General features: G+C 43.6%; 2 protein-coding genes across 3 annotated transcripts in view; both read right to left on the bottom strand.

The window, feature by feature from the left end:
* Positions 1–3,127, bottom strand: part of LOC102932261 (aldehyde oxidase 2-like) — a 98,639-nt gene extending 95,512 nt beyond the window's left edge. Inside the window, 2 exon segments of the mRNA XM_037912807.2 lie at positions 542–599; positions 2,868–3,127. Coding sequence (XP_037768735.1) covers positions 542–599; positions 2,868–2,921 — 112 coding nt within the window. The 5' untranslated portion in view covers positions 2,922–3,127.
* Positions 3,128–5,905: 2,778 nt separating this feature from the next.
* LOC102932848 (aldehyde oxidase 1) overlaps positions 5,906–24,891 on the bottom strand; it is a 76,439-nt gene continuing 57,453 nt past the window's right edge. For both annotated transcript variants that reach the window (XM_037912825.2, XM_043525388.1), the window contains 8 exons: positions 21,327–21,455; positions 19,898–19,972; positions 15,097–15,149; positions 13,868–13,982; positions 13,121–13,186; positions 12,063–12,251; positions 9,899–10,066; positions 5,906–8,634 (listed from right to left, as the gene is read on the bottom strand). In XM_037912825.2, coding sequence (XP_037768753.1) covers positions 8,584–8,634; positions 9,899–10,066; positions 12,063–12,251; positions 13,121–13,186; positions 13,868–13,982; positions 15,097–15,149; positions 19,898–19,972; positions 21,327–21,455 — 846 coding nt within the window. In that variant the 3' untranslated portion in view covers positions 5,906–8,583. The remainder of the gene's footprint in view (positions 8,635–9,898; positions 10,067–12,062; positions 12,252–13,120; positions 13,187–13,867; positions 13,983–15,096; positions 15,150–19,897; positions 19,973–21,326; positions 21,456–24,891) is intronic.

Genomic DNA, 24,891 nt, shown 5'->3' with positions numbered 1-24,891 from the left:
ACTATTTCTCAGTAGCCTTTAGTGTCATTTCACTCTCTTTCTACCGTCTACAGTAGTGGCTTCAGTGGAGGATCTGGCTCGATGAGTAGTCCCATTGACATAAAGATAAGCACATGTGAAAGTCTTGGCAGATCAGGGCCTAACTGAATTGCTTGACATTGTAGTAGCTCCATACTACTTTCCTTAACTATTATATCGTTATTAATTAATAACATTTTGAAAGGATTTTTTTACAGGTTTTTGGAGCTGTAATGAAGAATTTTGATTGTTTCTGCTAATGAATACATTAAGTTCTATAGAAATGCTTGTATGTACTAAGAAGAAACCTTCTCTGCATATAATTAGCTCAAATATTGCACATGTAGCCCATTGCCTTGCCAGAAATAAATGCAAGATCAGTTGGCTGTTTTCCACGTTGCCTTCTGGCTGCCTTGAGCTCCAAAACACCCCCTTTAACTTGGGAGGGAATGGGGAAGAAAGGGAATGTTAGTCTATTGTAGGATTATACCATTCAAAGGCAACCCCCACCCCAAAAGGATACGTCCCTTTCTCAGGTAAAACAACAGCAATTTTTCAGGGTCTGCATTTTGCTCTATTATCTGCAGTAGGAAGTGAAATAAGAGATTATACATTATTGAGATGTATTGCAATTTTCCCATTGGGATTACCTGGCCTTTCTGAAATGCTTTGACTGGGTATTAATATAGTGTATTTGTGTTATGGCATGTTCCTTTCATTTGATCATAATCTGTAGACATGTGAATGTATTTGACAATAGCAAACTCAGTCTTGTATTGACAGCTAAAGAAGTAATAAAAATAACTATGTTCCAGGAGCACTAGAAGGTTCACAGTGAGGTGAAGGTGAGCAGTAACAGAGGCTTGTGAAAGGGCACATGAAGACAAGAACCCTTGAGCCTGATCCTGCAATTGATTACACCAGTGTAAATCAGGAGCAGCTCCACTTCAGTCAAAAGAGGTACAATTGTGTAAAGAAAATGGGGGTGAGAACAGAATCAGGGCCCATATTTTCAAAGCCATAGAGTTGTGCAGGTAAAGGACACAGTTTGGGGCTCTTTTGCTCGCCTCACTCCATAGAGGTACTGTAACGAGGCCAAGCTTAGCCCCTTCCTCCTCAGAGACGCTGCAGCAGGAAGATGGAGGAAATTCTCAATACATGGAGAGCAGGAAGGGGAGTTGGGTATTAAACCAACCTGTTTTAAGTTTAATAAATTTCATTTTTGATTTTCAGGGGCTCCATTAGCTGAGCAACAGGTCTGTCTGAAGGATGTGGCCACTGCAATGACATGCCCCGTCATGCTGGAAACCTAGTACTAATGAGAACCAAGTACGGAATGATGGATGGGTGGGAGGCAACATGGGACTCACTGGAGAATGACTAGCTTGTCCTGGGGCATTTAAAGGCATCACGACAAAACCTCAACTTTACCATGGTATGGAGCAGCTGGTATCTCAGAGGGGAAGGGTTTCTTGGGCTTTCAGCTTTTAATGACCATGCACAGGTGGAATACTTTCCCTTTTTATGAAGAGGAGATAAGACTGGATACAAAGGATAAAGGTACACTGCACACTAAGGCCAGGCTCTGACTCAGGTTTGGGCTCAACACCCGTTTCTGCCCATGCACAAAGCACTCAGATCAGCAGGCTCTCACGAACCGGCTACTAGGACCTTGCTGGGGGTGGGGGGAGGAGGCAGTGGGTCAGAGCACGAGTCCTGCTGTGACTTGGGTCCAAGCCCTGACATTTTACAATGTGTACAGAGCTCAAGCCACAGACCTGAGTCAGAAGATCTGTGCAGTGCAGTATGAACACACTGGCATGGACACCCAGCTCTAGCAATTGTAAGCCCAGGTTTACAATGCAGTGTGGACACTCATGCATGGGCTTGGAAACACAAAGTTCACCAGCCTGGGTCCCACAAACCTGGGTTTACAATGCAGCGTAGACAAACCAAAAAGGGCAAATTTTTTTGGCCTGAAATAGGGACGGGGGGGAAAAGGACGTCTTCATAAAAGCATTCTCTGGACAAATTGTTCTCAAAGAAAACACAGACAACATTTTAAAGAAAGAATGAAGTTTTTCCAGTTCAGGCGAGCATCTATTTTTGGATGGAGGCATTTATAAAAAGGAACTTTTAATGACATAACTAGGGGGCGAAAAGAAAAGGTGAGAAAACAAATGCCTGTAAAAATGAAGTATTAGGTTTCCGCTGGCACTCACTGCTGAGTACAGAGGCGAGTAAAGAGTCTATTTCCTCTGACTGCATTTTTAAAAAAAATTATAGTAATAGCAGGGGATCCTCTTGCTACTGCCTTATTTTCTCCAAATGCAGCAAGTTACTGATCTTGATAGCTTGAGGTTTTAGTTAATTGCTACATTAATTATAACAGTTCAGTGAAATAACAGGTCACTGGTGCTATATAATGTTCTCAGTACATCTAGGTAGATAGCAAATATTTCTCCAAGTGAATCTCTTTGTGTTACCAATTACTGTAGAATTGAGATTTGCAGCTCCACCTAGATTTGGAAACTCAACAGTCATTCATTTTAAGGGGAAATTGAGCATGCAAATTCCTTAGATAGTTTTGAAACTCTTAGTCCAGAAACAAAACAACAAAGAGGTCTACTGTCCCAGTTTATGGCTGCCATTTATCAGAGAGTAAAGACAGCAGGAGAGATGAATCCCAGTTTGTAATATCTGAAATACTATAGGAAGATCCCAGGTAACAAGGGATGTTCAAAGTCAATACATTTACTCTGGCTCTCCCCACAAATGAGCTGTGCTCCCCTAGTGCATCATTCTCCCAGAAACATTAAAGCACCTCCCTCCAAAAACAAAAGTCTTACCTTCCTGCCATTCACAAAAAATACGAGTGCATCTGACTGTGTGGAGAAAGCCATTATGTGGCATAAAAGCGCAGCTTGAAAATTAAAGAGGAAGATGTTAAACACCAGCAAGAAATCAATGGACACAAGTGTAATTTCAACACCCAACTAAACTTTGTTCGGTGCCCCACAGACATAAAGGTATTAACCTGGATGGGCGAGGAGGAGCCAAGGTGGAGTGTAGGCTAAAATGAACCAATTAGGTCCTTTTCCCCGCCTTATCTGTCATGTACCAAGGTGATTTAGGAAGAATGTGGAGACCTGTGCCTTCAGAAACAAAGCACATACTTGTCTTCCCTGGGTGAACCATACTGTAAGATGAAGAGCCACAAGACGTACGTTATTTTTCCTAGACAGTCCCAGGAATTTTGCAAATGGGAAGCACTAAACTAAGCACCTATATGGTCTAGAACAGGGGTTCTCAACTTTTTTCTTTCGGAGGCTCCCCAATATGCTATAAAAACTCCAGGGCCCAGCGGGGGTAAGGAGGAACACGCTCTGGGCTTCTGGCTTCAGCCACTGTGGGTGGGGGGAAAGACTTGGGGCTTTAGCCCTGTGGGGCTGGGGACTTGGGGCTTCTGCCCTGCAGGCTGCTGAGGCTCTGAGCAGGGGAGGAAAGGGGGCTCAGGCTTCCACCCCACAGGGCTGGGGCTCAGGGATTTAGTCCCACAGGAGCAACAGGGTGCCTGGCTTCAGCCCTGCAGTTCCGCTCCTAGTTTCAGCCCTGCGAGGGGGCTTCAGCCACAGTTCAACTCCTGGTTTCCGCCCCATGGAGGTGCCTGGACTTGGGGTGCTGGGTTTCAGCCCCACAAGGGCACTAGGCTCAAGGCTTTAGTCCTGTGGGGAGCATTGGGGTGCCAGGCTTCAGCCCTGTGGGGGCACTGGGGCTTGGGGTGCCAGGCTTCAGCCATGGGGCCCTGCCACTCCCTGAAACTGGCTTGTGGCCCCTTGAGGGGCTGTGGACCTCTGGTGGAGAACCGCTGGTCTAGAAGCAGATACTAGGGCAAACACTCCTCTCAGGTGGCTTGATCTGGATTTATACTGATGTAACCCATCTCATATTTTGATCCACCCAAGATACAAGACCACAGTTTGCAGAGCAGATGTTCGGGTTCTCCCTCGTTGCACTGCAGTTGATGCACAAAGTTAATTACTTATTAAAAAGTGATCCCAAGGGAATTTGCAGTTGATTTTCAAAAGCATTGAATGATCCATTTTTGTATGTCACATTGATTAAAATGCAACACAGATGTATCCATCTTAATTTATTTACCTTTTAAATGTACCAGCCCAGGCTCACAAGGTGCTAAGCATGCTCAAATCTCTCGTCACTTTCCCCATATTTGGGAAGGAAAATGCTTCTAGGCAGCCACTCTTCATATTCACATTTTGGCTCCCAGATCCCCAAATAAATATCAATGTTAGCATCTGGGCACAGCTGTGGTATCTGTGACAGTGTGTATGTGGGGAATGGGGGTGTACAAGAGAAAGTGCCAAATAGCAACTTCTTCAGTGGGTCATTTTTTACCAGGCTGCTTTGCTGTCTGGAGTTAATGGCTATTGGTTTGTTTAGTGTTGGGCACTGTCTTTAAAATTCTGGGCAATCTCTGGTTGAGAGATTTCCCTCTCATGGCAGCTAAAATTAGATAGCTGATGATTGCTATTTGTTCCTGGGGATAAGTACCTCAGAGGGTCACTAGGGCTGCCCCCCTTGAAGGTTCCCACCTCTGGAAATCACTCCTCTTGATGATCTGCTGATCCCAAGTCTAACAAACTTCAGTGCATGCTGCACAGTGCTTACTTTTGATCTGATATTGATTGCTGTTATTTCGTGACACAAGATGGTAGGTCACAGTGGTAACAATGCCCACTGTGGATGGTGATGTGTGATGCACAGCTATTTAACTGGGGAAAATAAGCACCTAGCTCGGCTACAGAAGCTATACAAAATCTGCTAGTTGACAGCCCTGGAATCTGAAGCCTAGAGCCTGCACAGGGGAATGTACACTGAGATTACTAACAAGGGCATCACTTAGGGCCCAACCTAGCTCCCACTAGGAGTCTCTCCCTTCAGTGGGATCTACAATGGGTCATTAATGACAATTGTTTATTGCAATGGGGACACCTATTTGCACAGACCTCACACCTGCCAGGTTACTCTGGGCCAAGGCATGAAAAGAGTTACTGCAATTGGCCTGAAGTCTATTTACCTTTTAGCAGTATTAAAAAATAAACAAAGCAAGAAAAACCCCAACAAGTTGAGTTTTCTTCCCCATACTAGTTCTGCAGATAGTATGTTTCATGACATCCTATATTACCAATGTATCACCTGTCAGTGTGATTAATCTCCACTTGTTCTGGCTCCCACTAGTTCTTCTCAATTACAGCCTGGCCTGTTGACAATATGGGAGTGCCAGAGAGGTTTCAGTCAAAAGAAAAACATGTTATAGTAGCATGTGCAGACTTTGACCCTCAGACAACCAAAAAAAAAAAAAATGTACATCTGTATTGAAGCTGGATGGAACCTTTATTAATAATGTTTACCAAGTACTAAAAATCAGACAAGGTGATCCAGCCCTGGGAGGAAGGATAATGCAGTTCTAGGACATGATTCAGCCAAGGAAATCAAACAGCACACTCCTGCATTTGCAGGGACATCCATACCAGTGTCAGCACTGCCCTCTGTCAAGGGTTCTGCTGGGGGGGGGGGGGGGCGGGGTGTGCACGTGCAGATTTAAACTCTGCCTGGGTTCTTTGCAGGAACTCTGCTGATTGAGGCTGCTCAGAAGATGAACTGTTAAGTGCTTCTCACAGGTGCTCTGACCACATCCTTACCTGGCTTTCTGGGATTTGCCAGCTGGCTTCAGGCTCCTGCTACAGTGAGTAGCATCTGCTACTGTGAACTCCCTTCTGCTGATGGGGGCCTGCAGCCTGGTGTCAGAGCCCACAGAATGAGCCAAGACCAGAATCTTTTGTACCAGAAAGAAGATGTCATTGCATTTATGATTAATCTGTTTTATTGGAGTTTCACAGGATATATAAAAGCCAAGTGAATATCAATAAAGGGCAGCAAAGGAAGCAGTGATGCTCTCATACAGGATATAGAAACTGCATATAAAAACAGATTTAAAAATACAAAAATCCTAGTCTAACTGCAAGTGCTAAAATTATTAACCTATGAGCCTGACTTCAGTCACAGGCATGATATCTGACAAAAGGAAGAGGAAATACTTTGGGTGGCAACTGGAGAAGAAATGATGGTGCAATAATCAGCATGGGTGTGTGAAACAAAAACCTGAGCAAAGTAGATGGCTCAGGGGCAATCTGCTCTTTAGCAAGGTGTAGGACATAGTAAAGAAAACTCACTGAGAGACTGGAGGTGCAGTCTCTGGCTATGAGTACCACATGGCAAGGAATTATTGGAGTACAGCATATGGAAGCTACAAAGCAAACATTTAAATTACTCCCTCTTTCCATTCCCCCAAAAGAATCAACCATGATTATCCAGATGAAACCAGGACATCTGGCAACTAATGACTCACCTGCACAATACAGTAAATATTGTATATTAGAGATAGATCCCAAACTAAAGCCCCAAACCTTGGAATGTTCAGAATCTGCATCTCAACTTCATGGCCCTAGAAAGTGCAAAGCCAAAATTCTAGATCTCTTCAACCTTGGGGATGGGTGCCAAAATCTGGCAGGGATCTTGTGGTCATGTCCTCCCATAGTATATTTATTAACTTCAGTAATCAGTGTTATTTGCTGGTCTTGCCTGAGAATGTAAGAATATATGTTAGCCCATAGAATATACCTTGTTTAGAAGCTAATATATGAAAGCATAGTAGGGCTTTTTTCTTTCCAATCTCGTCAAACTAGTGCTTCTCTGGGTGCAGTTCTAATCACCACACACATTGATCATCTTTGTGAAACATCCTCTAATCTTACTCTTTTAATCTCAGCAGGGAAGATGGATATAAAGTATCAGCAATTAAAGAGCTATCCTCACCTGCATTCTGATTGTTCCAATATCATCCTGAGCTGTTGTGCACAATGGCATTGTTCTGAACTACTTTCCAGAGATAATCCAAAGCCCAGTGAAGTCAATGGAAGTTGTTCCATAGGTTCAATGGGCTTTGGAGCAAATCATGAGAAAATAAAGAGGTCTCCAAGGGAAACTGAGGCAAAGTCACCATTAAGATTTCTTGGGCCAAATTCTTCTCTTTTACAAATCACCCTAATGGCTTCAGTTATACCAATGCAACATCAGTGGAGTTGCATCGGTATCAAAGAAGAATTAGATCCCTTGTCTCCTCCCAGTTTTTAGCACACAGGTGTTCGCACCAACACAGAGCAGCTTTTGTGTATGAAATCACACATTGCTGCATCAAGTTTGTGATCAAAAGGTAATTATTGTGATCACTTAGGTCTGATCCTGCCATGGGATCCATGCATGGCGATCTTATTGCAGAATTGAAGCCTAAATTAGCATCTTATTTGAAGCCTCTCAGAAATCAAATACTGTACTGGATTGTGAAAGTGTTTTACTGAAACTACCTTGACACATCATTATAGCTCCCTTCTCCCACAGCTACATTTTAGTTGGGGTCTCTGGATCAGTGATGGGTACTCCTCCAAATGTCTGGCTTAGTGCCATTTGTCAAGACATGCTTTAAAATGGGAAAGCTACTTGCACTCTTTAGGTTCAATTTATGTTTCTGTGCACAGTTATTACTAACAACAGGGCTACTTACAGGACTAAGGATGACTCGTGACTAAAGGATCAGGCCTCAAAGCAGCAAATAATGACAGAATGGGAGTGAACAGTGATATGCCATTTTATCTGGCCTCTTATGGGAACCCCATCTGCTGCTTATTTTAATTTTCATGGGCACAAGAATAATAAGAAAAATATTTGTTTTACATAAATTAATATATGGTATTTATAGAACCATAAGAAGTCAATAAGGGCCAGATTTTTAAAAATCTGTAGGTGCCTAAAGATGCAGATCGGTGCCTAGTGGGATTTTCAGACTCTAAGCAGGTGAGGTGCCTAACTCCCATTGATTTTAATATGATTTAGGCATCTAACCTACATAGGCACTTTTGCAAAGCTTAAATGTCTTTAAAACACTGACCCTAAGCTGAATATTGGGATGCAAACGGATTTCTCAGGAATATTAGTGTACTTATTTTTAGTTCACTCAACCCTAGCATCCTATCCCCAATGCACTCTTAGCTCAACACAGCACAGGCTCTTGCATCTCATTACCTCAGTGAGCCTAGCTATATTATTTAGAGATAAATTTGAATTCCATTGTTCTGAAAAATCCTGAGGGGGGGGGAAAAAAAAAAATCTGGAGTTTGCACCATTGTTAAAGCGATCGTTAATTCCTCCCTAGTGGCAATTTAAGATGATCAGAGAAAATGTTTAGGTAGCTGGATCTTATTGCATAACCCTATTTAGAGGTTTCTAGAAGTAAAATGTAGTAGTGCAACTAAATATATGCTGAAAATTCAGGAGTGAGAATGGGCTGAAGTAGTAATGCTCGTTATTCAGTCGCCGGAGGGTAGATTTTGAATTAAAATAAAATATGTTCGTTGATTAAATGAGCCCCCACCCTCAAACCAGTACCACTGAGTTCATTCAGGCTTTGTGTACGGTTCTGTTTGCCATTCATATGGAGATGGCCCAAGGAACGAAGGACTCCGGTTCATCTTTCAAACTCTAGGAGAATGAATAAGAAGTGAAAGAAGCGATTCTGTTAATGGTATTCATTTAGAAAGAAGTCACTACAGCTATTCATAAAAACTACTCTGCATATTTCAGTGCCTCTCACAGGTGGCCCCTACTAGATCTTCTACAGCTTTCATTAATTACGGATCAAACACCATTACAAGGTCTACTGGGTAGGGCATTCTACAGAAGGCAGGCAAACCCATACAAGTGGTGCTGGTAGGTCCCAAAGCAGCATGGAAGAATAGGGTCTGTGTCAATTGGCCCTCACCTTCGGCAAAGCTCCTGAGATGTTCATTGACATTAGTAGACTGACAAATCTGCGGGCTGATCTGCCCTGCAATTCTGGTGCCCTGCCACTGCTTAGGGAAATACTAGGCAAGAACGCCGAATGCGAACTCTGTCTCCATCTTCCACACGGAGAAAATCTGGCCCACTAGTATTTCAACAGTAGCATAGGTGTGCATGGCATTTCACAGTAATATAGACGTCAAGCATTCTGCCTCAAGGAGCTTATGATTTAAATTAGACAATGATGGGGGTGGGTATAATGATAGCAGACAATGGAGGAAACAGGAGGAAGGAGAGTTGCAATGACAATGGAATCATGTGATTGGTCTTTCCTTTGGATCTTTGTTAGCTCTGAGTAGATTGATTTTCTTTATTTTATATTTCATATTGGGAAAGCATGAGTTGCTAGTGCCATAGTGTAAGTAAGTGGTGGAAACCAACTGGAAGGAGTGAGCATTTGAAGAGAGAGTGAGGTCACTTGGGGACTAAGTCAACACCCAATGAAGTGAATCAATAGGAGTCTTTCCACTGACTCCAAAGAGCACTGGAGTAGGCTCTTGGTGCAGAGGAAAAGGGAGGCTGTTCCAGGAATGGAGGGACTCAAAAACCAGACAGGTGTGAGTGCAAGGAGACAAAAAGCAAGCAGCAAGGACAGAGGAGCAGGCAGAGATGAGCGCATACTGCAGGTGGGAGGGTGTGGGCAGGAGGAACTGAGAAAAAGAAAAATTTGAGTTATTAAAAAGGCAAACCCTGAATGCCATAGACTGGAATGGCTGGCACAGGCTGGGCCTGTTGATAGACATTAATTCAAGAATCATTAAAAAGTCTGAACTAAGGAGTTCTGCTGTGTATACACCATATCCAGGTGTAAACACTATTTAAAACTACAAAAATATGGGCCTTCAATGCAAAAAGAAACAGGCTGCAGCTACAAAGGTGTGTTCCAAAAGAAAAGCCTCATTACCATCTCAGTAAACTGATCGGCACAGGCCATTCGAATCCGCTCAGGAGTCAGGGGGCTGTTCAGTGTGAAGGTCCTGGTTAATCCTCTTTCCTTCTGCACAGCGGTCACTGCATCCCAGATAGCAAAGAACACAGAACATCCCAGGAACAGCCCTGCCTCGCCCATCCCCTGACAGGGAACAAAGGCAGACACATACATTTACTTTATGAACTAATTAAAAGAGGAAGTGTCTTATTAATATCTGAGATGGTGAAAACCTTTTACAGACTACTGATTTACATAGGGCCTGATCCTCTACCATGGGAGAGAATGAAAGTTTTCCACTGATTCAATGGAAGCAGGATCAGAGCATACTGTGTACGTCTACAGTGCACTGGAAACCTGGGCTCAGACTTGGGTTTGAGCCCAACTCCCCCACCCACCCACAAATCTGTAGGATTCAGGTTAGCAAGTATTCAGAACCCAGGCCCTAGGACCCTAATGGTGGTGTGTGTGTGTGTGTGTCAGAGTCCGAGTCCCACTGAGACTCGGATCCAAGCCCTTTTATTTTGCAGTGGGACAGAGCTGAAGCTGCAGATCCAAGTCAGAATGCCTGCATAGTGCTGTATGGACATGTTGGCATGGCTGTGAGACCCAGGTCCAGCAACTGTAAACCCAGGTTTACAATGCAGTGTGGATGCTCAAGTGTGCGGCTTGGAAAACCTGAGTCCATAAGCCCAGGTTCCCCAGAACTGGGTTTACAATGCAGGTTTTCAGCTGCTGGCTGACTGCAGATATCTGTAAGCGTGGGTTTCAAATGCCAGCTATAAATTTTAGGACACTTGATTTCTCACCTGTGCAGGATTTCAAACTGAAAAGAAAATCAATTTGGTAAAAAAAACGTTGGCAGATAAAACTGAAGTGAACCATCTCCAGGGATTCACATCCTATTAACAAACTAGAGCTGAGACCAAACCCGCATGTGAACAGTGCTGAATGCCCTCTTCAATCTGATCCAGATGCAAGTTTCACAGTTGGCCTTATTTCTATCAGAGGTCAAATCCAGTCCCCAGATCTAGATGCTCCTAAATGCTGGGAGTTTGGGCATCTTCATCAGCACTGAGATCTGGATTTCTCAGCTGGCCATTATTGTATCTCTAACCAGCCTTTCTAAAACTCAAGCTCCAAAACACTGGTCTGGATCTGCATTTTACAGCTTTAGCCCACCTCTATAAGAAATGGACAACCAGACTTCAGCATTGAAAAATGCTTACTTTTCAGGAAAGGTATCACAAGCATGTTTTATTCACTAATGATAGTTTTAAAATTAGCTATACGAGTTGTATGCATGAAGTGGGATAAACAGATTTTGTATGCTCACTTTGAAGACTGGTGCTAAAAGCTGCTCTTTAGATCAACTCCACCCTCGGTAATTTCATTTTGATCTGGAATTTTCTTTCAAATGATCATCTTTCAAAATATTTCATTGGGACTATTTGAAAGTAATTTTTAGAAGGAACTATTGTTCTACAATATCCTTCTGCTTTAAATGTCATTTTTTTATTCTGAAGCTTTTATTTGATTGACTACATTACATCCCTAATGGCCTAGGCAACTGAAGACATGATGCTCAATACACTTGAATTGGGCAGTATCCCCTACATCTTGCTTAGTGTTATTGCTTGTGTATATTCAAGGGCTAGGCCCCTTGCTGGTGTAAACTGATCCTCACACTGACTTACACCAGCTATTTATTGCTAGCAAAAAAAGGTAGCTAAGGAGCCTATACTGACTAACTGAACTAACTAGTAATATTGTGTCTAATTTTAGTCACTTTCTCTTATGTTTCAGACTGTTACTACACTCTAAAGTCATGGCTTTAAATTTAGCTTGAATGTGTGAGGATGTTTATACCAGAAGTTCCTAGTCCGCTTGCTAAACTCTAAAAATCATCAATAGGCAGCCAGGATGGAAGAGTAAAAATATCCCAGATTGTGTTAGTTACAAATACGGTAGAAGCTGCAATGATGTGGAGATCTGTTTAAAATGTAACACAGAAGCCTGAGTCTCCTTTCACTTACAGGGGTTTTATACCCGCATACCTTCTTTGACTTCAATGGAATTACTCCTGATTTACTCTAGCACAGGTGATAGAGAAATCAAGCCCCAGGTTTCGCTTGCTTACCTTGGATGAGTAGATGGCATAAGGATTTTGTGAGGATGACAGCAAGGAAACACTGAACTGTTCTGGGATGTCACAGATTGCAGGGATTTTATACTGATCCGGGCCCCGAGTGTACAAGACGCCTTCTGGGGAGTATTTTAACTCCTCCATTGTATAAAGTCCAATGCCCTGAACAAAGGCACCTTCAATCTGAGAGTGAGAAATTATAAGCACTTTATCTTTTCTTATGCTGTAAAATGTATATAACATTGACAATAATTACACTCTCTGGACAGCATTCTCCTTCCTATTAGACTGTTGGGTTTCAGGGCTTTCCTTTGGAGCTGCTGGGAAGCAGAAAGCTCTCTCCACCTGCACTCCCTAAGTCCAGTCTACATCTACACAAGAAGATAGGGGTGTGATTCGTAGATTGTGTGTACACACATGCACACAATCTTGAGGAGCACTAGCACAAGTATAAACAGGAGTATAGCACAGGTAGCAGCAGTGGCAACATTGAGTATGTACCCACAGGGCAGGTTCAGGCAGGTTTCTACTTGGCACGGCTAAGAGGTGCTGCTGCTACCTGTGTGACCACAGCTATGCTACTATATACACTTGTGCTATCATTGAGCTAGTGTGAAGGTGTGTACACAAGCTGGGATTCACACTGAGCTCGTAGTGTGGACACTGCCACACGAAGAAATGCCAATCAGAGGGGCTGAAGCAATGGATCAGGGGGTACAGTGCGGAGAAGCATTCACATGCTATGAGGAAGGGGGCCTGGTCATAAAGTGGAGGAGAGCTTGGAGACTTGGGTCTAGCCCAGCTGTGTGAAACTATACAAGTGATGAGCACAGTGGTGCAGGTGGGCAGTACCGCAAGGGGACACTAGGTAAAATCCTGGACCTACTGAAGTCAATGAGAGTTTTGCTATTGACTCCATTGGAATCAGGATTTATCATCTATAACATGGGCTGATAAGAGGTTAATGGTAGATGAATGAATGGACACTCGTCAACACAAACACAACAGCAACTAGCACAACGTGAAAAGAAGAAGAAATTCTTGGCACATACCTGTCCTATATCCACAGCTGGATTTATGCTGCATCCAGTATCCATAACAATGTTTGTTCGGATGTTCTACCAATAAAACACAAACATACATTGTGGGGACAGATATACGGGTGGATGGATGAGGAAGTGCTACAGGTCAGAGGCTTAATCCAGTGGGACAAGACATGTTTGTATAGAATCTCTTTCAGAACATACAAAACTGACCTTTTACCTGAGGAAGGGCTGCACAGTAATAACACTCATTAACCTTAGTAAGAGTTTAGCCAGTACGAGGACTGCAGGCTTTAACTCATTGTATTTAATGCTTCTAGTGGGACTTCTGACAGGAGTACACACAATGTCCGGTGGGAAGTGTTGCTGGAGTGGGCCCTTAAAATGTCAGGAGACTAGGCCAGGTGGGGCAACTGGCTGGTCAGGAGATTAGAAATTTAATACAGAGCTACAAAACAATTTGGCAGACTGCAGGCACCAAGAGAAAAGGCAAATACTGCCTGCAACACTGTCTATTATAATATTTTCACAAATCTAGCAAAAATAAGATAGTATTTAGTTACTTGTGCACATTTTTCATTCTGCTCTAACTGTAATTGCTAGTTATTTACATCAATTGGTACATGTATGTTAGTACAAAGCCAGGTGATTTACCAATGCACAAATTATATGATTGTTGGGACACCAGGCAAAATGGGAAGTTCTGGTGGAACCTCACTGTACTATTTATGAGCTTTAGTGACATTCACTAGTTACCTTGTGATCGCCTGTAAGACAGTCAATTTCAACCTCCGAACAAGCAGCTCCGAAAATAAAATACGTAAATGGATGGCCTTCCCCTTTCTCCCAATCCATGTTAGCCTCATAGCCTCTGGGGGAAGCAACACAGTCCATGGGAAGCATGGCTTTTAGTCAATTTTATTAATCTTTGTGTTACAACAATAAAGTGACAGAGCAAATAAGAGTTCAAAACTATGTGAAATTAAACCCAAAATACTGGGACAGATACCGTGCTGGTTTAGCTCCATTAAAGTCAATTTAATTCTGGCCACAAATATGATAAACTGCTCCAATCTAAAAATTCTGATAAGCAACCAAATCCCAGCAGATTTCTGACACAGATTGTAATGTAAATCATGTATAAAAGACAAGTTTAAAGTAACAATTACACAGCCAATGACAAATGAGTGAAGTAGAGAAGAGAAATAAAATGGTCAGAGCATAGGAAAGATTAATTTACAAAGAAAGATGTAAAGAGCTAAAAATGCAGATCTTAGCTAAGCAAGGAGCAAGATGATGGTCTTCAAAATAGAAGTGTTAGCCTAAGAAGGGAGAAGAATTATTTAGGAGGGTCTAAGCAGGCAATAACTAGGTGAAATGGAATGGAATTAATAAAGGGAAGAGATTAGTTGAACATCAGGGAAACCTTCACCATGAGATCTACGAGAGCGTGGGATAGTTTCTCAAGGTAAGTGGTGGAAGCCTTCTTGTTTGGCACACTTAAAACTATACCCAAAGAAATCAACCCAACAATAGGAAAGGTACAACAGGGAGTAATCCTGCATCGGTAGGGAGGTGCACACAATACATACATCTGGGTCACATCCTCAACTGAGCTCAGCAGATTGTGAGATCCATGATGTGAGTACGGTGGTTGGGTAAATGAGTGAGTATTAGGGAAGGAGTGCTACACTTCCTCTGGGGCACCTACTGCTCCTTGCAGCAGTAGCTGGACACCTCATTTCATGGGCACGATGTGCAGCTGCCCAAATTATAGCATTCCTCTAAGGAGCAGATCTGTTGATTACATGAGAATATGAGCTAAAAAAGATCAAAAATGCCTGTCAAGTCCGGTCTATCCAGGCCCACTTTGAGCTATTAACTATCTTCATGAGTTACTTATTAAATTCACACTTTCATCATATTGCTGAGGTGTGCCTCAGCTTTACTTAAACTTAAGTAAAGGGACCAAAAATATCTGTTACCTGAAGTACCCTGTAGCTGAAAGATTAATGCTCTGTTCAAATGCTTCTTTAACCTGTAGAATACAACAATTATTGGTTAACTTATCACCTGGGAAGGAGTTAAACATACACCTATTTATTTAAAAATCAAACTGCAAGAAAATGCTACAGAACTGAAGAGCACTATGGTAATATCTGAGGATTCTCTCTGCCACCAGCTCCATTTTTTTTTTTTGCGCTCTGGGAGACTAGGCAAATGCTGAGTAAGTTCTCTGAAAACTGCAAACCATGATTCTAGTTCTAACTCAAGCCCCAGCAGGCAAACATACATGTAAATACAGCAGCTGTAAAATTCTGCTCACATGTCCAGGAACACTTTCCTCCTGGGGAGCTCACAGAAGTTCAGTCAACATTAAGGGGAGTCAGACATGTGCAGCTCCCAGATACTTGAATCAAGTTTGAGCTTTAATATGTGGATCAACTATGAAAGGTGAATAAGTAAAAATGGCACTTTGCCAAACAGAGCTTCTCCTTGTTTTTAATTCAGCCATAATTCCTGATATTACTGACTAAAAATATCTTTGACATAGCAGTTAGGCCCTCATTCAACAGTTCATCCCAAGTCAGCCAAGCACTTAAACATGTGCTTAACTTTAGGCACATGGTTGAATCCTATTGACTTCAATGGGGCTTAAGTCTGTTTAAATTTAAGCAGGTGCTTATAGAGTTTTCTGAATAGGGCTAGATTTATACACATGCTTAAATGCTCTGCTGAACTGGGGTTTTAATGCTCCAGAGCCAACACAGCTTTGGAAGAGTGAACTGGATTTGATTTGGTTCACACATAAGCATCAGACTTGTTCTCACAGCTCTGCTTGCAGAATCTTTACTGTTGGCCACATGGCAGCCAGAAAGGATCCAGCTTGACTTTCACATTACAGGTTGAGTTTGCAGTGCTGATAGTCAGAAAAGTGTCTATTTGTAAACTGAGCAGATCTGGTTGATAAGACACAGAGGGAAAAGAAACAAAAACCCAAGTTGCCAGTTAAAAAAAAAAACAAAAAAAAAAAACCAACCACCACTTTTCAGAAAAAAATAAAAATGCTCTGAAGTGCAGTTATGCAAGTGATTCCAGCAGCGAGGGTGAGCTTCTAGATTTACTCCCTCTCACCAATTCTCATATCAGATTTGCTTAATTTACATGTCAAATATGTTTTTGAAACTAATCAACTTTACAAGAGGTAAAGCAGCTTCTTCTCTGCATGGGTCAGCATTATCTTTTGATGTCAGTCATTCCTGATAATCTAAATTAAATTAATTTGACAATCACTAGAACAGCATTAGTCAGGGCAAACTGATTTACTCCTCACATATGTAGGTGTCAGTTATGCTTAGAGCATTGCCACAGGTGTTCCACTGTTATTCTCTATTAATAAGAATAGTTGGCAAACTTTAGAACATTTTGCAGAATAATCATGGTAATCCTTTAAGAGGGAACATCTCTGTGTTGGGACTGTAAGTACCTCAAGGGCAGTGTGGCAAATTGCTGGCACTACTATGATGGGTCTCACGCTCTCTCTTCTTCAGGGGTGGGTTCAAGGCACTATTTCTTGCCCCTGAACGGGTATTAATTGCCCCACTAGTGTCCTAGAGGAGGGGAGTGGCAAGGGAGGGTCCCAGGCCCACCCTCTACTCTGGGTCCCAGCCCAGGGGCCCTAGGGATAGCGGTAAACCACCTGAACTCATGGTTCCTTCCCCTGGGCTACTTCCCTCTCCTGCCCTTCAGCTTGTGGGGCTTCCTGCGCTCCCTCTGCACAAACCAGGTGTCCCTTTACCTAGGGTCTTGGTCTTCTTAGCTCACAGCAGCACTTCTTCAAACTGTTCTCTGCACCAACACCAAACCACTCTGCTTCAACTCCTCCACTTGTCTGATTGAAGCAGGGTTTTTTTTTTTTTTAAACCAGGTGCCTGGCTTCAGGTGCTCTAATTAATCCATAGCAAACTTTCTTCCCTCTACAGGGAATAAGGCTCCCTTCTAACTCTCTCCTGCTGCCCTCTGGCCATGCTGTATCACAGGCAGGGATTGTCATTTTTGTTAGACTTTAAATCATGCAGCACTGCATAAACAATAGGATTTTAATATTTAGGCCACATGTACAGCTCTGCACCAAGGGACTGGTTCTCAACTGCTGGGGTAGTAAGTAAGTGGACCGCCAGATGCTTTTGAACAGACCCCAAAATCTTTACTTACTTATTTCCCCCCCCCGATTATTTTCTCTGGAGTCTGGATCTTGACTATACCTTGACCAAGAAATTTGGACCTTGACAAACAATAATTGACTACCTGTAGCAGGGCAACGACTCACCAGTGCGGCACCTCCTGTTGGTCATCCTGGGAATTAGCTCTTCCAGCCCAGAGCGCCCTCTGCAGACCCATGTCTCACCTGCTGCTGGCCCCCATGTCCCTCCCAGACCCTGTGCCTCTTTACCTTGGGGTGCTTCCCCCTGGCAGTGCCCCCACACTCAGTTTCCACTCCCAGGGGAACCCCCACCCTTTATCCCCTCCTTGCCTCAGCGGCTACTGCCAGTCACCATCTAGCTCCCACTCACTGGGGCAGACTGCAGTCTGTACACCACGCATCATCGGCAAGGGGGGTTTGGACCTGCTGCCTTTGCCTAACCCTAGGCTACACTTATGCAACCCTAGTACCTTTCCCAACCTTTAGCAAGGCCTGCAGCCTGGGGGTTCTCCAGCCCTGCTCCACTCAGGCACCCTGCTCAGCTCTCAGACAGCCAGGTCCATCTCCCTCTAAGGCTGAAGAGAGACTGCCTGAGTGCCTGGCTAGCAGCCCTTTTATAGAGCCAGCTGATGCCTGATTGAGGCATTGCCCCAGCTGTGGCTGCTTTCCCCAATCAGCCTAGCCTATTGGCTCCCTGGGGCAGCCCTTTCCCAGGGCTGTTTTAACCCCTTCAGGGCCGGAGCAGGTGACCACCCTGCTACACTACCCCTCTAATAGGTGATTCAAATCCCACTGAGACATCTAAATAATGATCTGGGCCCCCCTCCCAGTTTGATATTTGGACAACCATTCAAGAGACTGGTCCCACTCAGACTGAGGGTGGTCACAGATGAAAGACCTGATACCGCAGGTTGTTCCTTCAGGGATGCCCCTTGGGTTCATACAGAGACCCAATGAAATCCATGGGCTTTAGCATGTCCATACAGGATTGAGACCTAACCACTTCATCAGATTTGTTTGGACCAATTAGACAGAATTCTTTGTGGTAGGGTCTGTCTCTATGTTTTGTGTTTGTATAGTATCTGCACAGTAGGGCCCAGGTCTATAACTAGGGCTCCTAGATACTATGATAATACAAATAATAACAGAGGGCCCATCCTATGTAAAGAAGGCTTTTTAGCAGGACAAAATGTGATTCTAGCATATTACAGGTCTAAGTGAGCCCCAATTGGTGTTTTATTCCTATCAATAGTTTTTTGACACTGTTGTGACACTCTGTATCTCAGGGGAACACCCAGCACCCTCATGTTCATCCTTGTAAAATGACTGTGTGGTATCTAATGCAAAGTTTGTCATGTCATGATGCACCGAGTATTGTGGTTATAGTGATGTTATAGTAATTGTTGTTACAGTAATGTTATAATAGTGTTACAGGTTGTAATTTCATGTATATAGTTATGAGTCTGAAAATGTATCCTCATGGCTTAAAGCAAACCCAGAGAAAAACTCCCCAGGAGCAGAGGGGCAGTTCACGCCTCATCAGGGCACGTATGGGACAAACCCAGCCCAGCCTCACAGGAACAATGGACTCTGGCCTAGGCAGCAACAAAGGATCTGTTGGACTCTTGAGTGAGACACCCCCCTTCCTCTGGTCAGTTTGGGACTGCGCTGAGGTCATGCTCACCTGACTTTGAAGGAAGGGGGGAAGCCAAGAGGGAAGAAAGAACATGATAAAAGGGAGAGATGTTTGCCTCTCTCTTCCACCTACATCTACAGACACCACACCCAGAGACTGAAGCGCTGATCAAAGGGGAGACCCTGGCTGAAGAGCAACCAGACAGCCTGTGGTGAGAAGTATCTTAGTTTGTAAGGGCATTGAAAGTGTTAAGATCAACTTAGAATGCGTTTTGCTTTTATTTCATTTGACCAAATTTGACTTGTTATGTTTTGACTTATAATCACTTAAAATCTATCTTTATAGTTAATAAATCAGTTTGTTTATTCTACTTGAAGCAGTGCGCTTGGTTTGAAGCGTGTCAGAGACTCCCCTTGGGATAACAAGCCTGGTACATATCAATTTCTTTGTTAAATTGACAAACTCATATAAGCTTGCAGCACCCAGCGGGCATAACTGGACACTGCAAGATGGAGGTTCCTAGGGTTGTGTCTAGGACCGGAGATATTAGCTAGTGTCATTCGGTTGCACAATTCAAGTAGCAGCTTACATGCTAGAGGCTGTGCATGATGTTTGCTGCATGTTCAAGATTCCAGTACTGCCAATAACATGTATTTTAGCAGCTCACTATATGTGGGGAGGGACCCACCCAAACAAAGCATAAGGGCCAGATCCTCTGCTCTGGCCAAGCTGTGCTCTGTGCAGGCAGCATTTATCCTGCTGGTCAGAGATCACCATAGAAAGAGGAGAGAGAAAAATATTTTATATATACAAATATATATATATATATATATATATATACACACACACACACACACACACACCAAAATTGCTATGTACATGCACATTTTTTAAATATAATTCATACCCATTTGATTTTTCACCCTGATACAAAAGTGCCTCTTACCCAATCATTCCAGGTACCTTTCGGGTTCTTGCTAATGATGGGCTCCAGGCGTTTCAAGAGAGTCTGGCAAGCATCCTGGTGAAGAGAAAAGTTGGGGAAAATAATGCAAAAGTAGAGAAATAGACATTTGTCAGTATTTAATAATATTCAACATTTTTTTTTGTCATGGTGGAAGTACTATCAGCAGAGAAGACATCCCATTTACTTCTAGAAATCATTACTCATTTAATTCCTTAGACCCCTTTTTTCTGGGGAACCCATCACCTGTCTTCCACTTAGAGAAGGATGGTGAATCAGTTTCTTTTGAGTCTCTTAACACTTCCTGTCTATAGCCACCCAAACATGCCACCTCCTCAGTGAATTTGAAGGAAAAGTCTCAAATCCTGGGGAAGGGGAGGCTCAAGTTTGTTCCTGACTCCAGTTCTTCTGGGCCACACATTTTTAATATTTATGTGAAAATAGATTAATCTAGCTAATTGGTAAGGCCACTACTAGAGATGGGTGACCCTGAAACACTCCAGCAGGTCGATCAGTTTAGATAAACATCTGGAGGTTCTTATGCTCATCCAAATCTCAACAGAAGTAGTAGAACAGAGGTCCCATCTCTCCCCAAACCAGATCCTTCTCCTCCGCTCCCAGATCTGCACAACCAGGCCTCCTTCAGGCCTCTGAGTCATCCCTTACTCCAGGGCTCATGTGATACCCACTCTTCCCACCCCACCTTTGGATCAAGGAATCAAATACTCATGAGATCTTAAGTCTCTCTCCTGGGACTAGCCAAGTTTCTGCCTCCAAATCTGCCACCATTGTCAGGCTTCCCAATAAAATTACTACCCAGACACACTGCTCCATTGTAACAGAGAAGCTTACAAAATGTGTAAGTTTTAATATAAAAAACAAGAGGCCTATGTCCAGCAGAGAAACCAAAGATCAGCTAGGCCTGTGATTCTTTCATGAAAAAATAGGGAGGAAATTAAGGGTCTTGATTTAAGGAAGATGCGGAAGGATGAGAGAGAGGTAGGGAAGATTTGTTTAATTAAATTGACTCAAACCTTAAAATAATGTCTGGGATTAGTGTGAACTAGCACATGGTCAGTGCCAGGTCTTTAAGAACTGGTTTGCTCACTTCATCGCAGGAGAGATAAGAGACCTCCATTATATGCAGCGAGTGTTTAATAAAAAAAACCTTAAGCCTTTTTGGGGAGCTTTGGGTTCTGTTCTGGAAACCCCAAACCACAACATAACAAAGAGTTTGGAATTCATCAAGAAGCAATGTTTCATATTCTTAGTGGCCACCTGCAATAGCCACACGATAGGTAATTTCAAGCTCTGTGGGACTGCTCATGTGCGTAAAATTAGGCACTTGCTTAAATACCTTGATGAATGGGGGCTTTTAAGAGTTCACTGGTAGACAAATATTACCCTTTACCTTTACTGCCATTCCATTGACATCAGTTCCAGCAGATGCTACTGAAGCACAAGCATTAGGAACAGTTGTTGTGCTTGTTTCACAAAAATGAATACTCGACATGGGGATCTTTAATTCCCGGCTGGCAACCTGGGGTGGGGAATGAACATACTCTCATTCCATTTGAAACACACATTTCTGAACATTTCAATAATATCAGCCTTAAAAAGGTATGTCTACACAGCAAAGAAAAACCCAGGACTTGGGCTGTTTCGTTTTCACTAGGACCCTGCAGGGTGTGAAGTCCCAGAGCCCAGGCTCCAGCCCATGCCCGAAAGTCTACAAAGCAATGAAACAGCCCCACAGCTCAAGCCCTGCAAGCCCGAGTTGGCTGGCATGGGCCAGCCGTGGGTTTTTCTTTGCTGTGTAAAAATATCCTTAGACACTAGGTTATGGATTTGATAGGATTTGATCTAATAAAGAAATTATTAGATATTCTTGCTCCAGAGCTTTCCATTTCCAATTGTAATCACATTGCTGTGTCTGTAGGGGTAAAGTGGAACAGAGGAATGATGGTCTTGTGGTTAAAGCACTAGACTGAGTCTCTGCAGAGCTAAGTTCAATTCCTGATTCTGCTACAAACTTCCTGTGTGATCCTAAGCAAGTCATTAGGGTGTGTCTATATAGTTAAAAATAAACAAAATACTCCAAAACCCTGCGGCAGCAAGTATCAGAGTCCAGGCCAATTGACTTGGGCTTGTGCTGCAGGTCTGAAAATAATAATGTAGATGCTGGGGCTCTGGCTGAGACCCCTGTTTTGGTTTGAGCCTGAACTGCTACTTTTAGCCCCACAGTGCAAGCCCAAGTCAGTTGACCTGGGCTCTGAGACTTGCTACCACGGTTTTTTTTGCTGCACAGATGTACCCAGTGTCTCTCTGTGCCTCAGTTCCCTGTCAGTAAAATGTGGATAACAATACAGTAGAACCCCGATTTTATGAACATCGATCTTAGGAAGAGATGGTTATGTGTGCGCCTATGGGTGCTCCACTCTAAGTGCGCATGTGCCCCATCAGCCTCAGATCATAGATTTTAGGTAGTAGTGTCTGTTCAGCTCACGCATGTGCCCCATGCAGCCCCATGCTCTGCACCGTGGCCATATATAGCTGTGCGGGTGAACTGCCTTCAGTTTCTTCTCTGCTGAGGAGCTCCATGGTAAAGAACTCAAAGCAGAGGGTAGGAGGACAGGTAGTGGAGCATCCACAGGGACACATCTTGAAGAACAACAGTTACTGCACAGGGTGAGTAACCTTCTCTTCTTCTTTCAGTAGTGTCCCTGTGGGTGCGCCACTCTAGGTGACTACTGAGCAGTGCCATCTATGGAGCGGTAGGTTTTGGAGTTGAGTCTAAGGCTGAAAATAGCACAGTAGAGACAAACATGGCATCAGAAGCTGAGACACGAGTAACTGTATAGTGTTCAGAAAAGGTCTGAATGGCGGTCCAAGTCATGGCTCTACATATTTCTGTACAGGAATGCTCTTAAGAAAGGCTAATGAAGTAGAAAGGGATCTTGTGGAGTGAGTTAATACTCTAGAAAGAGGTTGAATATCATGGGACTGATAACAATAGGTAATGCAGCCAGATAGCCAATCTTCATTTGGAAATTGGAGATCCCTTAGTTCTGTCCACAATGGAGAGAAACAATCTGGGAAATTTTCTAAAGGACTTAGTTCTGTCTAGCTAAAAGGCTAATACCCTCCTGACATCAAGTATATGTAATGCCTCATCTTCTTTATTCTTGTGTGGCTTAGGGAAGAAAACTGGAAGTTGGATAGGTTGGTTTACCCGGAAGTCCAAGGATACCTTTGGTAAGAACTTGGGATGCAGTTGCAACATGACCTTTTCCTTAAAAAAGGCTGAACAAGAGCTTTCCAGTGTTGGAACCAAGCATGTCTTAAGGCAGAGAATTCCTAAGTTGGGATGTAGGGTACGTTCTCTGTTCTGCAAGAAAAGGTGTGGAATGGCTGGGAGAGGAATTGGTGGGCACGTTGCGAGCTGTGCCAGGTAAGGGTACCAGGTCTGTCTCGACCAAGTAGGAGCAATCAGAATAAGGTGAGCTCCATCCCTTTTTATTTTCAGCAGGACCTTTGATAGTAGGGGAAATGGAGGAAAGGTGTAGAGAAGGTCCTTGTCCCAGGGGAGAAGGAGAGCATTGCCCAGGGAGTGTTGTCCCATCCTCGCTCTGGAGCAGTAGTGTGGATATTTCTTGTTCAGGTGAGTTGCGAACAGGTCTGTGGATGGTATCCCCCATCACCTGAATAGGTTGTGAAGCACTATTGGGTGTATCTCCCCCTCATGGTCCTGCGGGAATGTATGACTGAGACTGTCCGCTATTGAGTTTTATCTGCTGGGGAGGTAAGCCATGGACAGCGTGACATTGTGTAAGATGCACCAGTTCCATAGCCTTATAGCTTCTGTGCATGGGGGGGGTGGCTTGGCTCCCCTCTGCCAACTGATGTAGTACATACAGGCTATGTTGTTTGTTAGGATCTTTGTATGTGATCCTGTGATCAGCAGGAGGAAATAGGGGCAGGCATTCCTGACTTGAGGAGATTGATGTGGAGGGATATCTCCACAGGTGACCATTTGCCTTGTATTGTGTGGCCATTTAGATGCGTGCCCCACCTCTGAGTGATGCATCGGTGGTAAGGAGCAACGATGGTGATGTTTGCGCGAATGGGATCCTTTTGCAAATGTTAGCTGGATCCTTCCACCAGTGTAAGGTGTTTTTGATCCTGGTGGGTGGTGATAGGGATTTGTCCAGCCTGTCCTTATTGGGTCTGTAAACCGAGTTGAACCACATTTGGAGGCATTGCATGTGAAGTCTGCATGTGCTATTACCGCCATGCCTGCTGCCATATGCCCCAAGAGTTGGAGCAGAGCCTGGCTGGTGTTTGGGGGCTGCTTTGAATGGTGTCTAGGAGTGTGACTAAGGATAGGAACCCTGTGTTGAGGTAAGAAGGCTTTGGCCTGTAACAAATCGAGGTCAGCTCCTATGAATTCCAGGTGTTGCACTGGAGTGAGGTTGACTCCTGGGTGTTGATCTGTAGACACAGTTCCATAAACATGTATATCGTAGCTTCACTGACTTGGTGAGCCTCATGAGGAGATCAGGCTCTGAGGAGGCAATCATCTAGGTAAAAATAGATCATTATCCCTTGAGAACGTAAATGAGAGGGCACCACTGAGAGAATCTTGGAAAATACTTTTGGGGCTGATAATCCCAGAGGGGAGCACTCTGTATTTTTAATGGTCGTGTCCCAGAGTGAATCTGAGAAATCATCTGTGAGCCAGTAGGATTGAGATATGAAAATAGGCATCTTGAAGGTTGATGTCTGTAAACCAGTCTCCCTGTTCCAACGTTGGAATGACCATTGATAAGGTGACCACCTTGAATTTTTGAGCCTCGATGAATTTGTTGAGAGCTGAGGTCTAGTGTGGGTCTCCAACCTCCCTTCTTTCTGGGTATTAGGAAATAACAAGAGTAGAACCCTTTGTCTCAAGATGCTGAGGTACTGGTTCTATGGCT

The sequence above is a fragment of the Chelonia mydas genome, chromosome 11 (genome assembly GCF_015237465.2).
Source record: "Chelonia mydas isolate rCheMyd1 chromosome 11, rCheMyd1.pri.v2, whole genome shotgun sequence".
Taxonomy (NCBI): domain Eukaryota; kingdom Metazoa; phylum Chordata; order Testudines; family Cheloniidae; genus Chelonia; species Chelonia mydas.
Note: the sequence above shows the minus strand (reverse complement) of the source record. Positions and strands in the feature narration are given on the sequence as shown.